Below are 23850 nucleotides of genomic sequence, written 5' to 3' on the forward strand. Positions count from 1 at the left end.
ATTTAAAAAGTTAAAATTACTTTTCATGGATTAAAAAATACCATTTCCTTTCCAAATAAATAAATAAAAATAAAAGGAAGTATGTAAAAAAAAATCACAGCTGACAAAGGAGCAGCCTACAGACACATGCTGAGCATTACACAGATTTCAAATAGGACTGTGTAAACTGGACTCAAAACAGGTAAGAATTTGTTTAAATGCACTGGAGAGTTTCTGATAATCAGATGTAGGCATATACTGTTAAAACCTGGCACTTGGCTCTAGAAAGCTCCAGACCAAAAATTAAGTTAGAAAATATGCCCTCAGTCTGTGTTTTTTAAAAGGCAAATAAATTACTTACTCAGTTTCTACTTCTGCCTCTACTCCCGATATGTACTTTTTATACCTTTTTTGTCCCTCCCCAAACAGAACTCTGACCAGCTAAACAATTTAGGCTAACATTTCAAAAGCTGTCAGTTAATTTGAGGCCTATCCTTCAGACTATTACTTCCAAATTTTCCAACTCTGGTCAAGGTAAAAGGGTCATTAATGACCTATATATGCCAGTTTTGAAATAAGAAATATAGAACTACTGTTTTGAAATCTTACTGTCCCTGACAGTGCTCACGTGATTTAACTGGTTCTGTGATCTTGGACAAAATCTTGGTCTTTTAAGTTTCCATTTACATCAATAAAATTAAAGAGTTTATTTATCGTTTAAAACAGTTCTTACCTCTTCTTTAAAAAGTTTTATAGGAGATGCTTTATAAGTGTGCAAAGCCCATACTTATTCACCAAGTCCTTGTACCTTCATGGAACATCAACTACATCAGCCAAAGGAACACAGGGTGGCTTGAGATGCTCCGAGAGATGAAGAGCTCAAATCCAAAGCAGACCTTCCCCTCCTAATAAATACTCAAGTGCAATCCCATCACTGCTTTCCTGGAACTCTGGTGGTTCTCTCTCACCTACCATACAACAAAACCATGACTCCTGGGCACAGTACTCCTACCTTCTATGATCCCTATCTGCTCTGGGGCTCATGGCCACCTGACTCCCCAATCCCTGCTCTCTGCTCTAGCTAGCTGTATGTGGTTTCCTTAACATCTGTTTTCAAGCTTCCCTAGAAAAGCATGAGTTCTCGGCATCAGTGCTACTATAAAGCCCACTTATAGCAAACAACCCAGAATAGTGCTGCAGGAATTTGGCAGAGCATCTACCAGGTGGCAAGGTCGGAGACTGGCTTCACTTGCATTCCCTGTCCATGCCCTTCCTTTCCTTCTCCACAGTGGGCAGTCGAATTAGGCAGCATCTACAGGCTAGTTACCAATAGTTAAATACCAACCCTACCCCTGATGAGCCTACACCAAAAAGGTTGAGCTAGAAAAGTATTTCCCGAGATCCTCATCAGATCCTCATCAGATCCTAACCAGAACCTAGCCAGAGAACATGGCAAAAGATCCTGGACAGAACCTGGCTACAGAACTTCACTGGAGAACCTAGACAGAACATGGCAAAAGAACCTGGATAGAACCTGGCTAAAGAACCTGGTGACTGAACCTGCCTGGAGAACCTGGAGAACCTGGCTGGAGAACCTAGCGAGAGAACATGGCACCAGAACTGGGTTGGAGATCCTGACCAGAACTTGGTTGGAGATCCTGGAGGGAGAACCTCGCTATGCTGATGAACTGAAATCAGTTTCCATGCCATTCATTCTTCGCCGACTCCGTCCACACCTTTGGGGATCCCTGGACCCGCTGGGATTGGACCCCAGCAATTTTACAATTGCCTTTCAAGATCTTACCTTTCTAACTTTTGAAGGTCAAATTTCTCACTTCTAGTCCCTCTTATAGGCTCTTTAATGAGTAAATGATATAATAAAATTATGTGCACAACCACACATTAAAAAAAAAAAAAAAAAGAAAAAAAAGAAAAGTATTTCCCAGCACTCATTTTACGGTGGCTGCTAACTTTCAACAGTGGAAGGAAACAGTTAAAATTATGTCCTCAGTGCTGTATTTCATCACTAAGTCATTCTATAGCAGTGGTTCTCAACCTTCTGGCCCTTTAAATACAGTTCCTCATGTTGTGACTCAACCATAAAACTATTTTCGTTGCTACTTCATAACTGTAATGTTGCTACTGTTATGAATCGTAATGTAAATATCTGATATGCAGGATGGTCTTAGGTGACCCTTGTGAAAGGGTCGTTCGACTGCCAAAGGTGTCGCAACCCACAGGTTGAGAACCGCTGTTCTATAGGCTATGCAAGAGCTCATCAAAAATAGTTACTTAATATGCAATTTGGCAGACCATGAAAACTTTTTAAAGAAGAGGTAAGAACTATTTTAAATGATAAATACACTCATTCATTTTATAGATGTAAATGGAAACTTAAAAGACCAAGATTTTGTCCAAGATCACAGAACCAGTTAAATCACGTTAGCACTGTCCGGGACAGTAAGATTTCAAAACAGTAGTTCTATATTCCTCCCATATTAAAGATAAAGTCCAAGCTAAAGAGAAAAGAAAAAAAAAGTCTGTGAATATGATATTTGCTAATTGAGAAAAGGATAGACTAACTAGGAAAAAGTATAAATTTAACAAAAAAAATAAAAGCAATACAGTATATTAGAATAAATGTTTATTAGCTTTTTTTAAAAATATATTTTATTGATTTTTTACAGAGAAGAAGGGAGAGGGATAGAGAGTTAGAAACATCGATGAGAGAGATCAATAAGCTGCCTCCTGCACGCCCCCCACTGGGGATGTGCCCGCAACCAGGGTACATGCCCTTGACCGGAATCGAACCTGAGACCCTTGAGTCCGCAGGCTGACGCTCTATCCACTGAGCCAAACCGGTTCGGCTATTAGCTTTATTTACTCTCTAATAAACCAAACACTTCAAGGAATAGATATTATTATTTATAATTAATATCCCAAATTTCTTACAACAGAATTTCTCCTTATGTGCTTAAATAGTAGTTTAATTATTTTTAAGAAATTTCACATTATTGTATACCAATTTTTTATTATATTTATTGGGGTAACACTGGTTAATAATATTCTATAATTTTCAGATGGACAAGATTATAATGGGGTGTCTGTGCACTCTATTGGTTGCTCACTACCTGAAGTCTAGTTTCCTTCTGTTACCATATATTTGACCCCTTTTACCCACTTCGCCCTCCCACCACCTTCTTCCCCCGCTGGTAATCACCCTTCTGTTGTCTGTATCTATGAGTTTGTTTTTGTTCATTTTATTAGTTTGTTACTTTTTGTTCCATATTCCACATATGAGTAGAATCATACCATTTTCTCCTTTCCTGTCTGACTTACTTCACTTAATGTGATGATCTCAAGAGTATCAATTAATTTTTAAGCAAAGGTAAAATTTAGCCTGGTCTATGTCTGAATGATTAAGAAAAAGATTCATTTTAATTAAAACCAAACTGAGGTACCTTTCCTATTCTGGGAGTACTTTCAGACAGGATTTTTTTCCTTTGGGGGGCAGGGAATAGTTGGATTCCTGGAGGTAGTAGCTATCAATAATAATGAAAAGTTCTATTCCTTGAGATAACAGCTCCTACTTTCCAGATAAAATAAGCTCATTTCAGGAATAATTACGCTTCCTAGGCCTGTAGCCAAAGAGGGAGGAGTCAGGAGAGAAGCCGAAGAGTCTAAGGTAAGGCATCCACTTCCCTGTGAGGGTGATAATCACCTAGTCACAGTACTGGATGGAGAATAAAGCCTCTAAGTATTTTTAGAAATGCATGATTTCACTCTCCTGATCGTGAATTTAAGTGTGATACTATGAACCTAGGCAAAAGGTTAAAAGTGTTGGCTTTAAGCCATAAATGTTCCATGAGTATTTAGATTTTTTCAATGCTGTACTTAAACCCCTTTAAGAACCAAAATGAGTAATCACACAAAGATTGAACAAAGCAGCCACAACCCTGGTGCAGGAATAGTCCACAAAACGACGGGTTCCTACAGGGGACCAGAGGGCTCTGAGGGGAACCCTGGCCCCTCACCCACCCCCAGCCTATGATATTTCACATGGCCAGGAGATTTTTCTTGCCCCCTGCACGTCTGAATTGTACATGTGCTACCTTTTCACTACCCTCCCTAATAGCAGAAGTTAAAAATACTGTAATATTACATGTCAGTTACCATCTCAATGTCAGGGACAACCTGCGCAGGCTTTACTTGTCTTGCTCGCCTGCCTCCCAGACAGTTTGGAGATGGTGTAACGTCACCAGCAAGGTCAACTGATGGCCATCGCCCCAACCTGAGAAAAAGTGATCTTAGGAAAAGAAAATAATAATCTGAAGACTTTAACTTATGAGTGCTATTACTTAAAATGAATACCTTTCTAAATTAGATGAATAATTAAGGTTTTCTCATTTCTTTTTTTAAAAATATATTTTATTGATTTTTTTACAGAGAGGAAGGGAGAGGGATAGAGAGTTAGAAACATCGATGAGAGAGAAACATCGATCAGCTGCCTCCTGCACACCCCCTACTGGGGATGTGCCTGCAACCAAGGTACATGCCCTTGACCGGAACCAAACCTGGGATCCTTCAGTCCACAGGCCAGTGCTCTATCCACTGAGCCAAACCAGTTAGGGCAGGTTTTCTCATTTCTAAGCCTCACTTTTTAAAAAGTGAAGAGTATGAACTACTTTCTACTCTGAATACTAAACTATCATTCAGCATGCTCAAGAGAAAGCACGGGTAATACTCCAGTTAAAAGGGTTAAAAGAATTATCCACAAGAGGATTACAAGGTAAAAGCTAAAGACAGACTGAACTTTGCATGCCAAGTTATTGAATATTTAGGAAATCTATTCAAAAAAGAGCACATTTTGGAGGTTCCTAAGTGCTAGGTCTTAGACCTGCCTTCACACGTTACCTGGGAAGCACTTGAAGAGATCCCTGCGTCTCACCTCTGAACACTGACCTAATCGGCCTGAAGTGGCTCCCCGGAACCTGCATTACTAACTCCCTCGCCTTGTGATTCTGATGCAACCAGGTTTGGAAGTGCCTGAGGGACTCCGCTTCATGCACTGCAGAAATACTGAATAGTTGTCATTGGTTCAACACAAAATCCATCTGCACAAAACCCTACTGGGCTAATGCTATTAGGAAGCCCCAAGAGAAACTGCTAACTAAACCACCATTCACAGCACTTGAAGCACTGTTTCAATATTCCAATAACTAGGCATTTTACCAAATGCATACTACATGCTACGTGGCTTGGAAAACAACAGAAACCTGCACTCAAGGAGTACACAAACTCGTGTATACCTGTATATACCATGTATGCTAATTAATCTGCTGCAGCTCTCTTCAGCAAGCATGTCAAACTCGCGGCTCATGGGCCACAAGCGGTCCACAATGAATATTTTTGGGGCCCAGCCAATATAACGGTATGTAAGAAGTATTTTAATAAAAATTTCATAACTTAATTTTTACAATATTCTGTTATACATAATTATTAATAACTACAACGTTCACTAATGACTGATTACTATAATCATGTTGCATTCATTTCCTTTACGCACCCTTACATACAGGCGCACCATTTCTCGCCACTAATACTAGCAGCGAATATTTTAGCAGCCGATTGTCACGTCATTAGTCTTGTACGTACTGACTTGTTTGGTGTGCGCAGTAGGAAATATTTCGCTTTCGGAGAACAAGAAAAATAGGTTTATTTGCATTACGCTTATTAATTTGTGCATTTATTCAGTGTCTGGTAAGTTATTAATTTTTATTAAAATGTTCTATTATTTTATGTTAACGATTACTCCTTTATTCCAGCATGTCTCTATTGAAATAAACCTACGTTTCCATGAAAAATTGAAACTTTTGTTTTTTTGCGGCCCACATAAACGTAAACCTTGTTTATTTGGCCCGTGTTAGCCTTTGAGAGTTTGACATGCTTGCTCTACAGGAAAGAGGTATCAGAAGACAAGGATTGAGTCCCAGCTGTATCTTTAAATGTCTGATCTTAGCTAAACTACTGGTCTCAACTTTTTTATTGGGGGCAGAGGGTAATGCTTAAGTCTAAATTACATATGGGTGCTTTCAACCCCAAAGATTCCGTAGTTTCTCAAGGGTAAAGAGAACAGATTTCAAAGAAGGGGAAACCGAGTCCAGGCTGCAACAACCCAGCAAGGCAGGAGCTGAAGGGAAGCCTTCAGATGGGCTCCAAAAGACGGGGAAGGCCACTATTCAACTAAAATGCGTGGGGAAGGGGATGCCAGGAAGTGGAGGCCACATGAGCTATGTGCAGAGGCCAGGAATAAAATCAGCTTGCAAGTGAAGAGCCCGTCTGACTACAGTGGAGGACGGTAATAACATAATATCAATGGGAGGCTCCAAAGTTACGCCAGTGTGCCCTCCCTGGAGCACACCCACTGAAATCTCCTTTCCGAGGGCATTTTCTTTCTCCTAAACTCTAAGGGTCCCCAGGAGACTTGCAAGCAGGGGAGGGCAATGGGCAGCGGCAGCTTGTCCCGGGCTAGCAACACCTTGAACCTGTCTCCAAGGCCCCATTTTCTCTGACTTCCCAGTGAGCTGACGGCAGCCCCACCTCGGCTCACTTCTTTCCCATCACCTTCCTAAGGAGCCAAAGCCTGGGCTCTCCCTGTTGTATCTTCTATCCGAGGCCCTCCTTCCTAAGCCAGATGATATGGTGAAGCGGCAGGGAAATACTCGAGAATTCTGAGTGAGAAGTAACACGAGGAAACTGTGTTTTTCTAAGATTATCCTGACACCTTCCTCCAGGGTGGACTGAAGGAAGGAAAGAAAGAGTAATTTATAGAACAGTATCCCAGGGAACGAAGGGGGCTTAAACGCAGCTTCCAAAAGGTAACTTTGAACACCAGAAAAGAACTGGCTCAAGATGTTGGATAAGAACACAAAACACATCTAATTGAAAAAAAATACACACAGAGAGAACAAACAGACCAAAAAATGGTACTATGTATGTAGTTTTGGAAAATGGTCTGCTTTGCCTCTCGAGAAATCTGGGCCAAACTGAGGAGACCAGCTGTTATCTGATATTTTTGACGGAACCGAATGGGGGTGGGGAAGGAAGTAGCCTGCTGCTTACCCACCACTCCCACCCCCATTTCAGAAAATCAGAAGAGAAGTAGCAGATGTCACAGAGTAAAAGCCACAAGGCATGACTGTCCTATCTTCCATGTATTCCGCCCAGGCCAGCTGGGCCCTGCAGAGAAGGCCAGCGATGGACAGTGAGGAAGCAGCTGTCGTCAAAGGGTTTTCTTGCAGGAGATTGGAATCAATTCTATGGAGACCTGTTTCCCCTGCATTTCTGCTTTCTTGTGGACAACGTGACAAAGGACCGACTTCGAGCAAACTAACTCACTCACTAGAAAAAAATAAGGGTGGTTATTTCTGGGACAGAGAAAAGGGTATATCCTGAAATGAGCCATCCCAACCATCTATCTTAATTTCTTAACCACAACCCAGAACTTCAAAATTATGATCACTTAGCAGCAATCCTGGCAATAAATTAAGTTGGGAGGCCCGTGAAAATGTGCAACAGGATAAAGAACACACAAATCAATCCAAAGATAATCAGATATCGGATATCTTTTTTAATAAGAGCATTTGATTATTCATTAATAGTGCTTTTAAAAGGATCATCTCTGTGATACAAACCAAAAGTATGCCGAGGAGGAAGAACAATTAGAAAAAGCAGTCCAGACTAGAAAACCGAGGTCAAAGCAAACTTAAATCTTGGTGAGCAGAGACTATATCAGAGATCTAATTTTTCCCCCTCAAATTCTGATAACAGCAACCAATTCATTTTCTGACTCAAGGGTGAATCTTTTCAAACATAGGACATGTTCTTGATCAAGAAACATGTAGAACTCTTGAACATCTTACATCCAAGTATATTTGGGGGCCAACACATGTACTTTTCCTTTGGAGGAGTCAGGAGCTGAGAGGCATTTTTTTCTATGGGCCAATAAATATAAAGAATGAGGTGACAAAACTTCCCAGGGCTAATGAAGTACTTTAACTGACAATTCTAAGAGAAGCCACTTTTAAGCACAAAGATGACACTGCGTTTCCAGATGCCTGAAGAAATGAACAGAAATCTCCTAGACAAGTCTCTAAAGCAAGATGAATGCCACAGTCAGCCTTGACTAACTTCCCCTCACCACTTCAGGCTATAATCTGAGCAGACTTCTTAAATCAAGGGTGGAAAACAGGTTCCAACTCGAGTCAATTGATTGAGGTTGTCTGGAACACTATTTTGAAAAATATTTGGGAGCCACATCCAAACTCAGGGAGAAAGACTGCGGTGATTGATTGGCAATGTCTGCACCAAGCAGGAGAGGGAAAATCGATGGCTCCTGTACTAAGAGTTTGCCAGAGGCAACATCCCTTTTATTTTCTAAAGGGGAAAAAAATCTATACCGCCAATTGGATTAACTTCTTACCAGGGAGAATCCACATAAGAACTTCAAAAATCCACACATATACACACACACACACAACCCACAGAAAAATATCCACAAAATTATTTACCATGTGTCTTAAAAAGAAAAATATAACAGGAGGAATAACCTGTGTGGCATGTGAGCGCTCTTTGTCAGTCTCCTCAAAGCCAAGTTGAACCTGCTAGATAAGAGCCAACCTCCAGCCCAAGGACTAAAGCTGGCCGGCGTGCACCTGTCTTTTTATAGACCATGAACTATAGAAGGTTTTTATATTTGTAAATGATTGGGGTAAAATAAAAAAGCTATTTTGCAACACACAAACATTACACGAAATTCGCCTGTTGGGGTCCATAAATAAAGTTTTACAGGATCACAGCCACACCTATGAGTTCATATAGTAGCTATGAACTAAAGCCACTAGAGCAGAGCTGAGAAGCTGTGACTGACACTGTGTGGCCCATAAACCTTAACATATTTGCCACCTGGCCCTTAACAGAACAAGTATGCCGTTACTAGAAGAACTGGCCTAAGGATTCCTCGAATTATATGGCAGGTAATTAGCTATAAAGAAAGGAGATTTAATTCACTAGGTTTCATAAGGTACTTGTCTTAAAAAGTTGCTACTGTCCCTTTGTTAATACAGGAGTGATTACATAAAGTACTCCCAACTAAACTTTCCCCATCATGTAACAAAACAAAAAATTCCACTAAACCCCCAGAGAAGTGTCTATGTGGGCACAAAATGAGTAAAGAAAAGAACTACAAGTAGACCTTAATCTTTTTAAATCTCTGTTCTCCAAGTAGATATTAAAAAAAAAATCAACATACTTTTATTGTTTTGGTTTGAAGTCTCAATCCATTCAGGGTGTTGATTGCTTTCTCTGCATCCTTGGGGTCAATGTAGTTCACAAAGCCATATCCCAAGCTCTGTCCTAATGGAAAGAAAGGAAAAAGGCATACATCAGTTCTACATGCTGATGACAGAGATCCCCTTTCATTCCAGCATATGGTCTTGCCATTAACACCAGCATATTTTCTCCATAGTAAAAAGAAGTCCCCTTTAGTTCTTTCAGAAAGATAGACGTGATCTTTTTCATCTCCTGTCTACTACGTTTGCACGTTTACACATCAGTAAAAACTCAGCAAGTTGTGCCACTTAAAAAAACACCCATCCCCAGAGTTGCAGCACACAGGCCCTGCCTGAGCCGGAGGGGCGCACAGCAAGGCAACACTCAGCTTTGGAAACCAGATTTTTTTATGTCTACATGGAAGGGGCTCCACGGGCACGACTTTTTCGCTTGTTTCCTACCCATAAAATGGGAAGGCAGGAAGCACCACCCAAAAACCTGTCGGTGTTCCGTACGTTGCGCCCTGACAAGCTTACAGCCTTTACCAAGTACAATTATGTCAGAGTCTAAAATGGTGAGAAATCGTTATGTATGTGTGTGTGTTAATATGTTGTGTGGGTGGGTGTGTGTGTGTGTAGGCATGGGCAAAAGAAGGTTTACAGTTGTAATACAAATAAATAATTAGTAAATAATACAAGAATAAACCCTGTTTTGTGTACTCACAACGGTAAACCTACTTTTGCCCACTGCTGTATGTATGCAGACGTTTCTTTCAGAGGAAAGCTTCTTCAAATAAACTGAGTCCAATTTCCTAAAAGGGGTGTGATGGCCTAGATGAGGAATACAGGGAAATAGGAACACAAAGATTTGCACTAAGGATGCCCAAGCGCATGAGAACATGTGGGAAGGGAAAAAATAGCACAGACAAAAATAACAAAACAGGATGTTTGGAGTAAGAGTTACTTCAAATAAGCATTTTGATGGTGGCTTTCCCTATCCTATGAGCCCTCTCACCCCTGGCTCAATAATGCCCCAACTCTAAAACAATAGGAAATAACAAGGGGTTGGAATCAATGAAATGCACATGTTGGGAAAGCCAATCCTAGAGGCCTCAATTTTTCAAAGGGAAAGTTTCTCGGATTGAAAAGGTGAGCAGCACTACAAAAACGGGCATAAAAAAGGCATGGTCCACTGAAAGGAAAACTTAATATAGGTTTTCCTGGGAGATGCCTAGTAAGGTCCAAATGCTTTGCATTAAATACCATCTTTGGCCCTGGCCGGTGTGGCTCAGTTGGATGAGCATCATTCTGTGCACCAAGAGGTCGCTGGTTCAATTCCGGGTCAGGGCACAAGTTCGGGGGCTTGATCCCTAGTAGGGGGCATGCAGGAGGCAGCTGACTGATGTGTCTCTCTCTCCTGCTCCCTTCCCCTCCCTCTCTCTCTCTCTCTCTCTCTCGAATCAATAAAAACTATTTTAAAAATAAATACCATCTTTGTATCAATTTCATAAAGAGATGAGGGATTTTTTTCCTTTTAAGGCAGGGGTGGGGAACATCCAGCCCTATAAGGCCCACAAAATCATCTGGTCTGGCCCTGCCAAGGCATTAAGGGTGAGCTAATTAAATGTTTGACCAAATATAGCAGGCTAATTTTTAAGTTGATAATTTCGTATGGCCTTGGAATGATGTTATAAATATCAAATGGCCCTTGAGGGAGTAAGAATCCCCACCCCTGTTTTAAGGGATACCTTAGTGGTTATGAATACTGTAATTTCGGATAGCCACTTTGGTTACCCTAATGTGGTTCCTTGTAACTACACAGACAACAAGAAAGACAGAGAGGGGGAGGAAGGAGAAAGTGAGGGGTGGTGAGGAAAGGTAGGGAGGCAGGCTAAACACAGTACCTAATAATCATGAAAACTTGTGGTTATACTTTGGAGACCACTATCCTTATTTGGCCTAATCATTGCTAACTTATGCCCGCTTATCAAATTGTGTTTTTTTCTTGTTTGTTTTGTTTGTTTAAAGGTGGGGTAGGGGACAGCTGGAGTTAACTCAGTTTACCATTTCCTCTCTTACTAATCATAGAGATCGTGTTTTACTCACGGTTCTATTTTCTAAACGTTGCAGGTGAAACCATTGTACTTTTAAGCACTCAGCTTTATACTATTTCGACAAACGCCACGTGTGCACTGCATGCATGGTGAGTGCCTTCTTAGGAAATGTGCCTCAGCTCTGCTGTTGCCGAGAAGGATTCAAATTGGCTGAACATAAAAATATCTGCTCAACGAAGCAGTTTATGATGAAAAGAGCACGGGCTTTGGAGAAAGACACAAGGACTTCCAATCCCGGCTGTGCCACTTACAGCTGTGGGACTCTGAAGAAGCTACTTAACCTCCCTGAGTCATAACTTCCTTATTTCTAAAACGAGAAGAAAAATCCCTACCCAATGAGGTTGCTCCAACAGTGATGAGAACATTTGCTGTGGATGAAAGATCATTCTGGCCGGAAGATAAAGTGAGGAGCCCTGGCCGGTGTGCTCAATGGTTAGAGTATCAGCCCACACCCTGAATCGGGTTCGATTCCCAGACAAGGTTGCAGATTTAATTCTCTGGCCCCATTTGGGGCACATGTGGGAGACAACCAATTGATGTGTCTCTCTTACATTGATGTCCCCCACCCTCCTCCTCTCCCTCCTTCCCTCCCACACTCTCTAAAAATCAATGGAAAAAAATATCCTAGGGTGAGGACTGGCCAAAAAAGAAAGAAAGAAAAAAAGAAAAACATAAAGTGAGGAAAAAGTACGTATTTCTACTATATGTTAAGGTGTTTGATACAACCAAAAAACTTTTATGTGTGTATGCATGGACACAGATAATACTTTGGTGAAGGCCTGGAGGGCTGCAGGGTAGAGGGGGTCCATGGGGAGGAAAAGGGATATCTGTATTACTTTCAACAATAAAGACAAATTCACAAATAAATTCATTAATTACATTAAATCAGGAAGATGGGAAACAGAAAGGCAAGCCAAACACAGTGTACCTTGGTCACACTGCTCTTCTATGACAAAATAAATCAAATCATCAATTGTACCAGCATTAGGAGTCCATTTCTCCTAGCGTCTGGCACTACCCTCACACCTGCAGTTCAGCAGCTTCTAATCACAGTGCTTTCTCAATCCTGGTTGCACAATAAAATAATCTATGAAGCTTTAAAAAAAAAACTGATGTCCCAAGACCCAGTCCCAAAGATGTTTATTTTATTGGTTTGTTACAAAGCACTGGTACTAGGTTTTATAAATCCTGGTGACCAACGCTGAGGGTCACAGTTTTGATGGTGAGAGAGAATCGAGGGCCACAAATGAGGCTTCTGGTGGCCCGAGGAGGGCCGGGTGCTGTGGTCTGGACGTGTGAAGGGACTCTGCAGGGAAGGGTGCCTTTTAAGATAATAAGTGAATGTCCTTCTTCTAAAGTCATCACGTTCTCCATCACTTCAGAGAAACAGTTCCCTGGCCGGCTGAGGTCACTCCTGAGCACAGCAGTGCCTGCGGAGCTGGGTCACTGGGTGAAGTGAAAAGCCCGTCCTGTCAGTCCCTGCTTAGCTGTCTCCCAGGCTGGCCTCTGAGCTCTCACTCCCAGCGCACTGGGCACTCAAAAGCTTGCTAAGTGAATAAATGAGAAGCATTATGGTGTTGTGTATTTAACCAAAGGTATTATCAACATCACCATCACATGGCCCATCCATTTAATGGAACTTTGACCTCACCCCCTGGAGCAATCATGGCTAGCTAAAATAAGGATGAGTTAGCCAAATTCTATTACTATGAGCCCAAGCAAACTAATCTGAAACGGTGTATCTGCTGCTAAAAGGCTGCATTCCCAACTACACTCTCCTCGATGCATTAAAATGTTGGCACTGGAACACAAAGGAATTAGGAACCTCCCAGATTTGTTTTTTTTTTTTTTTCAGGTTTTCTTTTTAAAAACTTTTTTTTTTTAATATATTTTATTGATTTTTTACAGAGAGAAAGGGAGAGAGACAGAGAGTTAGAAACATCGATGAGAGAGAAACATCGATCCGCTGCCTCCTGCACATCTCCTACTGGGGATGTGCCCGCAACCCAGGTACATGCCCTTGACCGGAATCGAACCTGGGACCTCTCAGTCCACAGGCTGACGCTCTATCCACTGAGCCAAACCGGTTTTGGCTTCTTTTTAAAGTGAGTTAGCCAAGTCAGCCAATATTTATTAAATGTTTAAAAATAAATAAAAATATCACAGATAATACCAAGATAGGTAAGACTCTCCCATTCTCACCTTTCAGCTATATCATGTTTTACTATTTAAATTTAGTCTCACATTAATCATGTGAGGTACTCATTCTTCTCCTGCAGGTAGAAATGATATCTGAAGGTAGGCAAGGTCAATCAGCTTCTTCAAACTAAAAAAGCAGGTAGGAAGCTGTGGTCAGGACTTGAATCCATGACCCTCAAATGCTATATTATTCTCCACTCAATTCAAACTAGTTTATATCTGAGCCCAGAACATCTTTAATACGCCTGAAGTACCATGTATAACAGGCAGGCATTTTCTAACAGGGCTCTGTTAGCAAAAAAAAAAAGTTTTTCGATAGTGGCCCACTGTTTTTCAAATTCCTATAATTCTTATACAAATATCAGTTTCCCTATATATGAATTACTCTACTGTTATTAATTCCTATGACAAAGTAAATTGTATCTTATATAGTGCCTATTTCAGGTTATTATAAGTGAGTGCAGATTTTTTAAAAATAAAACTATGTCAAGCCCTGACTGGTTTGGCTCAGTGGACAGAGCGTCGGCCTGCAGACTGAAAGGTCCCAGGTTCGATTCTGGTCAAGGGCATGTACCTTGGTTGCGGGTACATCCCCGGAAGGGGGTGTGCAGGAAGCAGCTGATCAATGTTTCTCTCTCATCAATGTTTCTAACTCTCTATCCCTCTACCTTCCTCTAAAAAAAAACAATAAAATATTTAAAAAAAACTATGTCAAGTCAAACATCAATAAAAAATATATAGCCTGGATCTACTTTTCCCCGCTCTTATATTCATCAGCTAGTAACAGTCATAAACCACCAGGGAAGGCTTGCAAGCCAAGCTTCGTTTATCCATAGCACCCAAATCTACTTTTCAAATCATTCTGAATTTAGAATGTGCATATTGACAATCCCAAAACCAAGAATCATTTCTTTAAAAAATTTATGAAGCTCTACATTTAAATTCCAAATATAGCCATTATGGAAATCAATATGATTAAAAAAAAATTTTGAACAAAATGACAAAACTAAGGCATGCGCACGCGCTCTCTCTCTCTCTCTCTCTCTCTCTCACACACACACACACACACACACACACACAGACACATACACACAGACTTAAAAAAAAAATCTATCTATCTATCTATCTATCTATCTCCTGGCTTTAGAAACCAAAAAACAATGCATTCTGGTAACTGAACATCAAGAATGAGGTGAGCACTACTTGTCCCCACAAACTACCTAGAGTCGCAGACTATTAGGAATTTTGGAACCATTAAACCAAGACTTGGCCCCGACAGCCACGGCAGGGACTTCACTATGGAGCAAGCTATGTGAAGAGTCATACAGCCTAAGACCTTCACACAGTACTGAGAACTCCAGGTCGACATGCACTTCAGCACATGTATTATGTACACTGTGTGCGTGAGTGCCTTTGTTTCGATTCCTCTCTTTTAATCTAATACATTTGCCACAATAAAGGATCTCTTCTTCCCAAGAGGCGAAACTCGCTTATAGACTGTGCTTGGCAAAAAGAAAACGGTTACAGACAGGCTGCTTAGAACCAAGGTCAAGTAATCTAAAGCGCAGAGCGGAGACTCTCACAGGCCTCTGAATGGGACCAGGGCCTGGGGAGAGCCACGTGGGGATGAGAGCAGGGAGGGCAAAGCAGGAAGAGGATCCATGTAGTGACAAAGTGCTGGTGGCAAACACAGTAAACTCCGATTTATGCCAAACTGTGCATAATTCAAACCAGCAGCATTCCCTTGCCACCTACACTGCTTTTAATGGCACACTTTAATTAAAATTTTAATTGCATATTTTAATTAAAAATACACAATCTTCTGGACCCATTTAATTCAAAGGTCACTTTATTTAGTCTTTTCTACTTCAAATTACTACCACTGTACAGAATTGTCCCCTCAGGTTTAAAGGTAAAGGCAACAGACCGCCATAACTCTTGATTATAAACCTGGCACATTAATTTAATTTTATCCAACCAATATTAAGTGAGAACCTTCTCAACATGGGACTGTAAAAAATAAAATTCTGTATTTAAAAAGAAGGTCATAATACATTATTTTTCAGCAACATTTAGCATTCATTTGCTCAACAATTACAGAAAGTCTACTTTTTGGTAGTTCCTGAGTTTACAGCAAAGAGAGAAAAAATTCCTCTTCATAAAACTTATATCCTGGAAGAAGGGACAAAAGAAATATCTACCATGAAGAAAATAAGAGCTAAGGAAGGAAAATGAAGCAGAGAGGTGAGAGTGTGGGGAGGGGGGGGTCGAAGGGGCCAGGGCTGCTATTTAAACACAGTGGTCAGAGTGGGTCTCATCCTGAAGGTCGCATTTGGTCTAAGACTTGAAGGAAATAGCTTGAAGTCTAACAGGGAAGCTGCGCAAGCTGACGTATTTCAGGGCCTGTTCTACCAGACAGGTATCACCTCCTGCCAGGTCTCCCAGCTCAATCTGTCCCTCCGCCCTCCCCTCTGCCTCAGCACAGGTCCTCATGTCTTATTTGGAGAACTGCTACAATACCCTGTCCCCAGCATGCCTTCCCCCAGACTCCTGTTAACTTCAAAACCAGTCCTCCTCCATCACAATGTCGCCGGGTGATCTCTCTAAAAGACCAATCTGACTGTGCTCTGGTCTCCAAGGTCAACGTCGTCTTCCTGATTACGTTCACCGCTCCAACACATATTCCCTAAAATGCACATTCCATTGTCCTACACCGGAACAGGACATCTCAAACTGCCAACTCCCGTACGTCCTCTGAGACTTTCTCTGAGACCATTACCTACCCCAATTTGTCCCACTCTAATACACCGTGTTCCATGATCCTCCTAGTCCTTCCCCAGTCCTTACATTATCCTTTTATCTTAGTACATAGATGGGTATCGGGTCAATCTGGATGCCTCCCCTTTAGACTGTTAAGCTCAGAAGACCCCACCCCAGATTATTAACTACGTGGTCACTGAATGGAAAAAAATGAACGAATGAACAAGCGAGCTAATGAACAAGGAACAAACGAAGAAACAGCCATCTGCCTTTCAGGAGCTTATGGTGAAGAAGAGAGATGCCCTTATAAACATGCTCCCCATGTCCCTACATTGTAGCAGATGGATGACAGAACAAAGGAAGACAAGATGCTCAAATGTTACCGTATTCTGACTTTATGAGGGAGTGATGGGAGAGATATTTTTAAAATAATCCCTGTAAAATTTTTCACATGAAAATTTTCTACAAATACCACTTAAATCAAGTCCCAATTTAAAAAAATAATGTCATCTCGAGTAATTTGATAGATTTACATAAATCTGTTTCACAAATCTGTAAGTATGAATTATGGCATGTCAGCATATAATTTTGTTGAAAGTGCTTTCTCGCTAATATAATTAAGTCTGCCGAGACTATTCAAGTACAAGTCAAATAAAATGCAGAGTGAATTCTGTAAAAACCGGGTAGGTGAATCAACATTTAAAGGTGACTACACTGATTGATGTGTATCTATTATTTCATTTAGAGCAGTAGTAATGTATTATGAAATAAAAAAGGACAAAAAAGTAGCATGAATCTTTTTTAAATCCCACAGTTAGCAGGAACAGGTCACTATGGTAGGGTCCTCTCTGACAAGCAAGAGTATTTGCAACCGAAGGACTAATAATGTAACACTTGGTGGGGGGGGTGGGGGGAGATAAATTTAAACTATCTCCAGAAACAGTCCCTAAATGAAACTGCATCCCTTAACATTAAAAAAAAAAAAAAAAAAGTAAGCAAATAACTGGATTTAGAAAAGCAACTTTTCACTCCAAGGTGTGGTGGGGGGGGGGGGGGGGCATGGGGGGGGAACTATATTGATTTTTAAAGACACACCCACTGCTTTCCCTCATTTTAATACCCTTCCTTTTTACTCCCCAAACATACAACAAAGCTGCAAATGTGCTGTATTTTTCAGATGGACTTGCTGTTCTTGGGCACTCATTACATGTGTCTGTTCAGACAGGCTGTGCACTGCAACTCTGGCACCAAAGCAACGTACAACAGACTTGACAAAGGAGCTTTTGAATATCTTCTATCTGACGTGTAACAAAACCATGCAGGTACCGCATGTGAGGGGAAAGGTTTGAGAGAATCTTAGAACACCAGAGGGGCGCAATCTCCTCTAGCCACGTTCCTCTCCGAATGTTAATTCCTGACTCAGCCTGAGTCCTCTCATATGCAGCAGGTCCCCCAGTTAAACAGTCTGATGCACGCAGGTCAAATGAAAGGGGTCCTCCTGGCCGCCCTCTAATGAGAGGTCAAATGGTGGGGTGGGAGACCGGTGGGATGCTGTCACTGCAGACCAAGCCAGCCTCCCTGAAAGCTTGGAGCACTCCGACCAGCTCCCGAGATCATCACCGGGGATTAGCACAAGGCTGGAGAATTCAACCTAGACACTCGAATAACACAGAACAGATGGCTCCCTCCACAGCCTTTTCCACCCAAATGCTGATCAAGCTGGCCCCCGACTAAACGGCCCCAAGATTTTAACGCGCTTTTCAGGACTTCACAGAGACTTGGAGATGTAACCTAGAAATGTTTAGATTGGAACCTGTCTGCTGAAATCGAAGTTTTCAATAGTGATCATTTGGTAAATATCCCCTAAGTGGCCTAATTCTAGAGGGAGCAGGTAATGACCTGGGCACCAGGGTATTTTCTTTTCTGGTTCATTTTAATGGCCATATCTGTCCTCAGATTATGTAACTGGTAGAGGTCTATTTTCCTAAAGCGCCAGTCCCAGTAATTATGAATCTGCTGGCAATGCAGCGTGACCTTGCTTAAGCTGGCGAAACTGTGGGCTCTTAATACATCACAATTTCAGGAAACATTAAGAACTCCCACACAATTCAGTCGTGAGCTGTGGAGCACAGCAACGGCATATTAAACCCTCTAAGTCCTCCATCCAGCACCTGGGTACTAAGATGTCTTGTATCCAAGACCAGGAAGATTGGGAAAAATACTCTTTATCTCAAGTGGGAAAACAAACCAATTTACCTGGAATGCACATCCTAGGTAGGATAGGACTTAAACTCAGCAGGCTCTCTAGCTTGAGAGAAAAGTGAGTGACTTATTGTAGCATCTTAACACCGCTGTTAAGACAAAAGCCAGTTCTCATTACTTAGTGATTTAGGTAGTTGTTCTAAAAGAAAAATCAGCACTTCCACCTTCAAGCACTGGAACTGCCCCCGTGATGAGAGCAAAAGCCAAAAAACTGTCAGTTTGGCCAGAAAGTCAGGCTCTACAGTTCAAAAAAAAAGTTACAACATTAACAACTCTGAGCTAAGGCAAAATCTACTCTCAGTGAGAGACCTGGGTCTGCTGCAATATTCTCATTCCTTTGTTAATTATAATCAACTCTATACAGATTCCACGCCACACGCCTCCTCCCCCTCACCGCAAAGGGAGGGGGGAGTTTGCATGACTTGCTTTACCTTGTGCTTACTGAAAAGGCGATGGAGCCCTGACTGGTTTGGCTTAGTGGATAGAGCATCCGCCTGCGGACTGAAGGGTCCCAGGTTCGATTCCGGACAAGGGCATGTACCTTAGTTGCGGGCACATCCCCAGTAGGGAATGTGCAGGAGGCGGCTGATCGATGTTTCTCTCTCATCGATGTTTCTAACTCTATCCTTCTCCCTTTCTCTCCCTGTAAAAAAATCAATCAAATATATTTTAAAAAAAAAAAAAAGGCGATGGAGTTGCTCAAGTAAATATCATTTGAGATGAGGGCAAACGAACTCTATCCCGCAAAAAGATTATTGTGGTAAAGAAAGAAACCAGTTAGCAAGTGCAGTAGTAAAAAGGGCATCTGCTGTTGCTTACCCTGCCAGCTGGTGCCAATCTAGACACACACACACACACACACACACACACACGGAAACCAGTAAGCAGTCCATCAAAAAGCAGTATGGCTTCTTAATGTGTTTTTCTCTCTGTGTAAGAGATCATTTTTCCTCAGACATTGCAAGAAAAAAAATTAAACACCCTCAGCTCTATAATGAGCTCAGTGTCCTTTCTGAAACCGTGTCAGTCCTGCAACCACTATGGATGGAGAGCTCCCTGTTTTGGCCAGACAATGGGGAAACATTGGTCAGACTACAAAAATCCCACCAGGTCCACAGGATAAGAAAATTCTTGTTCGACATGATTAATTTTCTTCTTGAACATAGAGTGTTGTGGTGTTTTTTTTTAAAACGATACCTCTCTCATTCAAAAGTTAAAAGGTTCACCAGCCAAAACCTTCCCATCTGAAAAGCTCCCTATGTCTGGGAAAAGTCTGTTTCCATAAACGCTTATATCTAGCTCTCTGGAAGCATGTATTGCTGCTGCTTAATTATAAACTGCTACCAAGCAACTCAAGAGCTTTATATGACATACAGTTATCACATTTAATTCTCACAACACTTTGTGTAGATACATCTGTACCCCATTTTACAGATATAAATATGGAGGTCTAGATACTGATTAACTTGCTCAAAGGCACAGAACTAGCTGGTAAGAGGTAGGTAAGTTTTAAAATCAAAACTGACCTTTCCCACTTTGGTCTTTCTGGCATACACTTCACTGCCTTTGGCCAAGTTTGGGAATTATTTTGAGGCAGAGACCTGTGCGCCCAAAATTCATAACTTTGCAAGCAGGATATTCATCATAAACTCCAACTATACCTGCATTTTTTTCTGGTTACTTGTCATGTAATCTACTGACTAGAAATTCAACATTCTTTCTCAACCCATCAAGATACTATGTATAAAAGAAAAAGAATAGCATCCTGCAGGTACACAAATCACTTAAACCCTCAAAACAACTCTATCATTACAAAACAGATAGAGATATCCACATTATAAAAAGATTCATTTAAAATAGGATTTGATTTACATACTCCTTTTCCAGAAACTCAGAAAGCAATCCTTATGGCTAAAGCCAAACATGTTTGCCACTGCCAAAATCGTCTCCCACACAAGACACTTCTCTCGTCGGCAGATTGCACTAAAATGCTTTCCTAGGCAGAGGGTGGCTCCATCGCTGTAGAAAAGCAGGTGGGAACGGTACCACATGGTTTCTGCCCTCTAAGATCCGAAGCTCAGAAATTTAAAGCATGACAGTCAATAAGGGAGATGTGGGCCACCTAATGAACATGGAATACCTATGATTAAGCGGTGGGCGTCACATGTAACCAGAACAAACTTGAAAAGAGAAGTCTTTAGTTGGTTGAAACAGGGATAAAATGCAGGGGTCTCTTGACAGCCTAATTAAGGAAGTAGTTTTCTGGAGAAGAGCTAATCCGTAGGGAAGTATAGAGATGGTCACGCCAAAGATTCGCTTTCTCTTTGCAAGTGGTCTGAGCTGATGTGAGGAAGCAGATGCTCACCCTGAAAACGGAGTGCCCCACGGGAAGGTGAGTGGTGGTCGTACTGCAGGATGCATTACACAGGGAGGTGCAATGAGAAAAGACCTAGGGAAGATACTGTGGTGGCCTGGGCCACAGAGGAGATGCAGGTCTAGGATCAAGGAGACCATCCAGCAAGAAGCTGTGCTGGCCCAGGAATAAGACCTGACCCAAATCCTTCCAACCAAGTCCCCAGGAGCTCTGAAAACAAAACTTAAGGATGAAACCCACAATCTCTTTCACAAATCCCTACAAACTGCCCCCACCCTAAATGGCTAACCTCTCATCTGGAAAACCACAGCCCAAATCTTCTATCCAAGGCACACAAAACCTTTTTGCTCATGCTGTTCTCTGAGCCTGTGCCAAATTCACTCTTAGCTTAGAATAAGAATTAACTCAATCCAAGTTCCCTTTCCCCCAAAAATGAACTTCCGGGCCCAGTACTTTTTCCCCTTCAGTGAGCCTTCCAGAATCAGAGCCAGGATTGGAATCAAATGCCCCAGGATCTGCACTCCCTTGGCGTGATAACTTCTCACCTTTGTAAGAGAAATAAGAGGGCAAGGAACCCTTTGAACCTTAGGTTAACACCCAGAGATTAATCCAGAGCACCAACCCAACAGTCTCTCAAATATGTATTCTCTATGCATCTAACAGGTATGGGTAATAGCCCCAGCCACCAAGAAGGTAAAACCCAAGACAACTGCCCAGGAAAAGTTTTTATATAGCTGCAAAAACATGTGTACCTGAATCCTTTTAGTCCCATGGTTAAGCTGCTAACATTCCAAATGTTAACAAACCTTATTTTGACATTTTGTGCAACAATCACAAGATTACATATGACTTCTGAATGTACACACATAATATTAAGTCCTTCACATATAATATGGCAATACCAAGTCAAAACAGAAAAAGAGAGAGGAAGACTAGGTCATTCACGAAATGTGGAGAGCATCGTATCATCAGAAAAAAACAAAAAAGTTTCAAATAAAGTAAAAGCAGATGGACTATTTTCACCTTCCTATCTGTATCACGGATAAAGCATCCTCCATGTACGTTATAATGCTCTCACCTGGCACAACTCTCCACTGTAGTTCATTTTACTTCAAAAAGAAAGACCATAATTAAAATTAGTGATATTTTTAGCCAAGACAAAGGAGGTAAAATTCCAGAGGACATCCATTGTCCCTAGCCGACACAAAGAATCAGGTATAAATAACATGTGATTTTCCTTCTCTTTGTACAGAACATTGTGTTTGGTTTATATTTAATAAAGAAAAGGCAGTTACATTTTCAAGAGAGTATAAGGAACATGTCCCGTCCCCCCCCCCCCCCCCCCCCCCACCACTACCCTCTCAATTTAAAATAGGCACACAAAAGCACTGCTTTTTATTCGTAGGAGAAATCCCCAAACAGACCCATTGTGTTTGGGCAGGTTAGGGTATAAATGCTGACGATAAAAGAAACCTATTTAAATATTGCAGACACAGCTTCCAGGGCCTCAAGGAAGCCTTCTCTGAAGCAGTAAAAGGGAAAGGATCCCAAAGGAGCACCATCTAGAGAGGAAGCCGAGCTGTACACGGTAAAAGTTTAAAGGCTGTGGGTCAGAGGGGAACCATGGTTACAAATTAAGTCAAAGAGGTACCCTGACAGAAATAAACATCCATTCTGTTTTTATAAAGGGACAGCTATGTGACAGCAAACCACTCTGAGACCACAGGGCAATTTGCCCACCAATTAACAGATGGCTTCGAGAGAGAAATGCAAAATGGTCTAGCTCTTAGGATTGCCACATTCATATCACACAGGAGCATTTCGTGCAAAATCGCCTAGTTTAAAAGTTGGAAAGATTAGCTGTTGAAATCCTCCCAATTTGAAATTCACGTAAACACTTTGATTAAGCAGCAGCAAATGCTTAAAAAATTCTGCCTAGACAATGACTCATTAGCACACAAAAGTGATGAGGCACTGGCCACATCAGATCCCAGTAAATGCACCATCACACCCACCCAGAGAAGTGCTGGGGCTTCTCTTTCACTGACTGAAGAGTATGTTATTAAAAATGAAATGTTCAAATCATGTCCTCCACAACCTAGTACAGCGGGCCACTGATGTGACCTCTGGATACATTTCCCCCCATGAAATGGGAAAAACCTAAACATAAAAATAATCTTTTTAATTTATTACCATTTTATCACCTCAAGTACCCATGAGCCTATAACAACAATAGGGTGGAGTAAAAAGATTCTTATTCGAGAAAGAGCTCCCATCTTAAGAACTTTTTTAAAGATGCTCTTTTGTGACTGAAGTTATGTGATTACTTACTTGCTTAGTCACACAGCTGAGGCTCACTCTTGGGGAAGGGGCTATGTGTTCACAGCACCAGACTCAATAATTAATTATAAGGAGTATCTGATGTGGGAAGTAACTTCTACAGACAGAGCTTCTCAGCTCTTGGGGCCATATTACACGGCAACTCTGCAAACACGTTTCAGGATCTGGGGAAAGAGAGGTGGCAAAAGGTGTTTCATTCAGAAGAATCTATCTTTTGGCCACCAAGTGTTTCATTCGGAAGAATCTATCTTTTGGCCATAAAGAAAAGGAGACGACTAGGAGTGTTTAAGGCTTCTGCTAGCCAGTCTTATGTACGATCTGTTAAATCTATACTAAAAAAAGGGTAATATGCTAATTAGACCGGGTGACTGGCCATCTTCCAGAAGTCCGACTTCCTTCCAGACAAAGCCACGGTGGTGGTGGCTGAGGCAGAGGAGGTTAGGGGTGATCAGGCTGGCAGGGGAGGGCAGCTGGGAACCATCAGGCTGGCAGG

General features: G+C 41.5%; 1 protein-coding gene across 9 annotated transcripts in view; it reads right to left on the reverse strand.

Moving 5' to 3' along the window:
* ELAVL2 (ELAV like RNA binding protein 2) overlaps nt 1-23850 on the reverse strand; it is a 163650-nt gene that overhangs the window by 33476 nt on the left and 106324 nt on the right. For all 9 annotated transcript variants that reach the window (XM_070400845.1, XM_070400847.1, XM_070400849.1 and 6 more), the window contains one exon: nt 9290-9393. In XM_070400845.1, the coding sequence (XP_070256946.1) occupies nt 9290-9393 (104 nt within the window). The remainder of the gene's footprint in view (nt 1-9289; nt 9394-23850) is intronic.

The sequence above is a fragment of the Myotis yumanensis genome, unplaced genomic scaffold (assembly GCF_028538775.1).
Source record: "Myotis yumanensis isolate MYYU_CA2020_CCGP unplaced genomic scaffold, mMyoYum1.0.hap1 SCAF_21, whole genome shotgun sequence".
In the NCBI taxonomy this organism is placed as follows: domain Eukaryota; kingdom Metazoa; phylum Chordata; class Mammalia; order Chiroptera; family Vespertilionidae; genus Myotis; species Myotis yumanensis.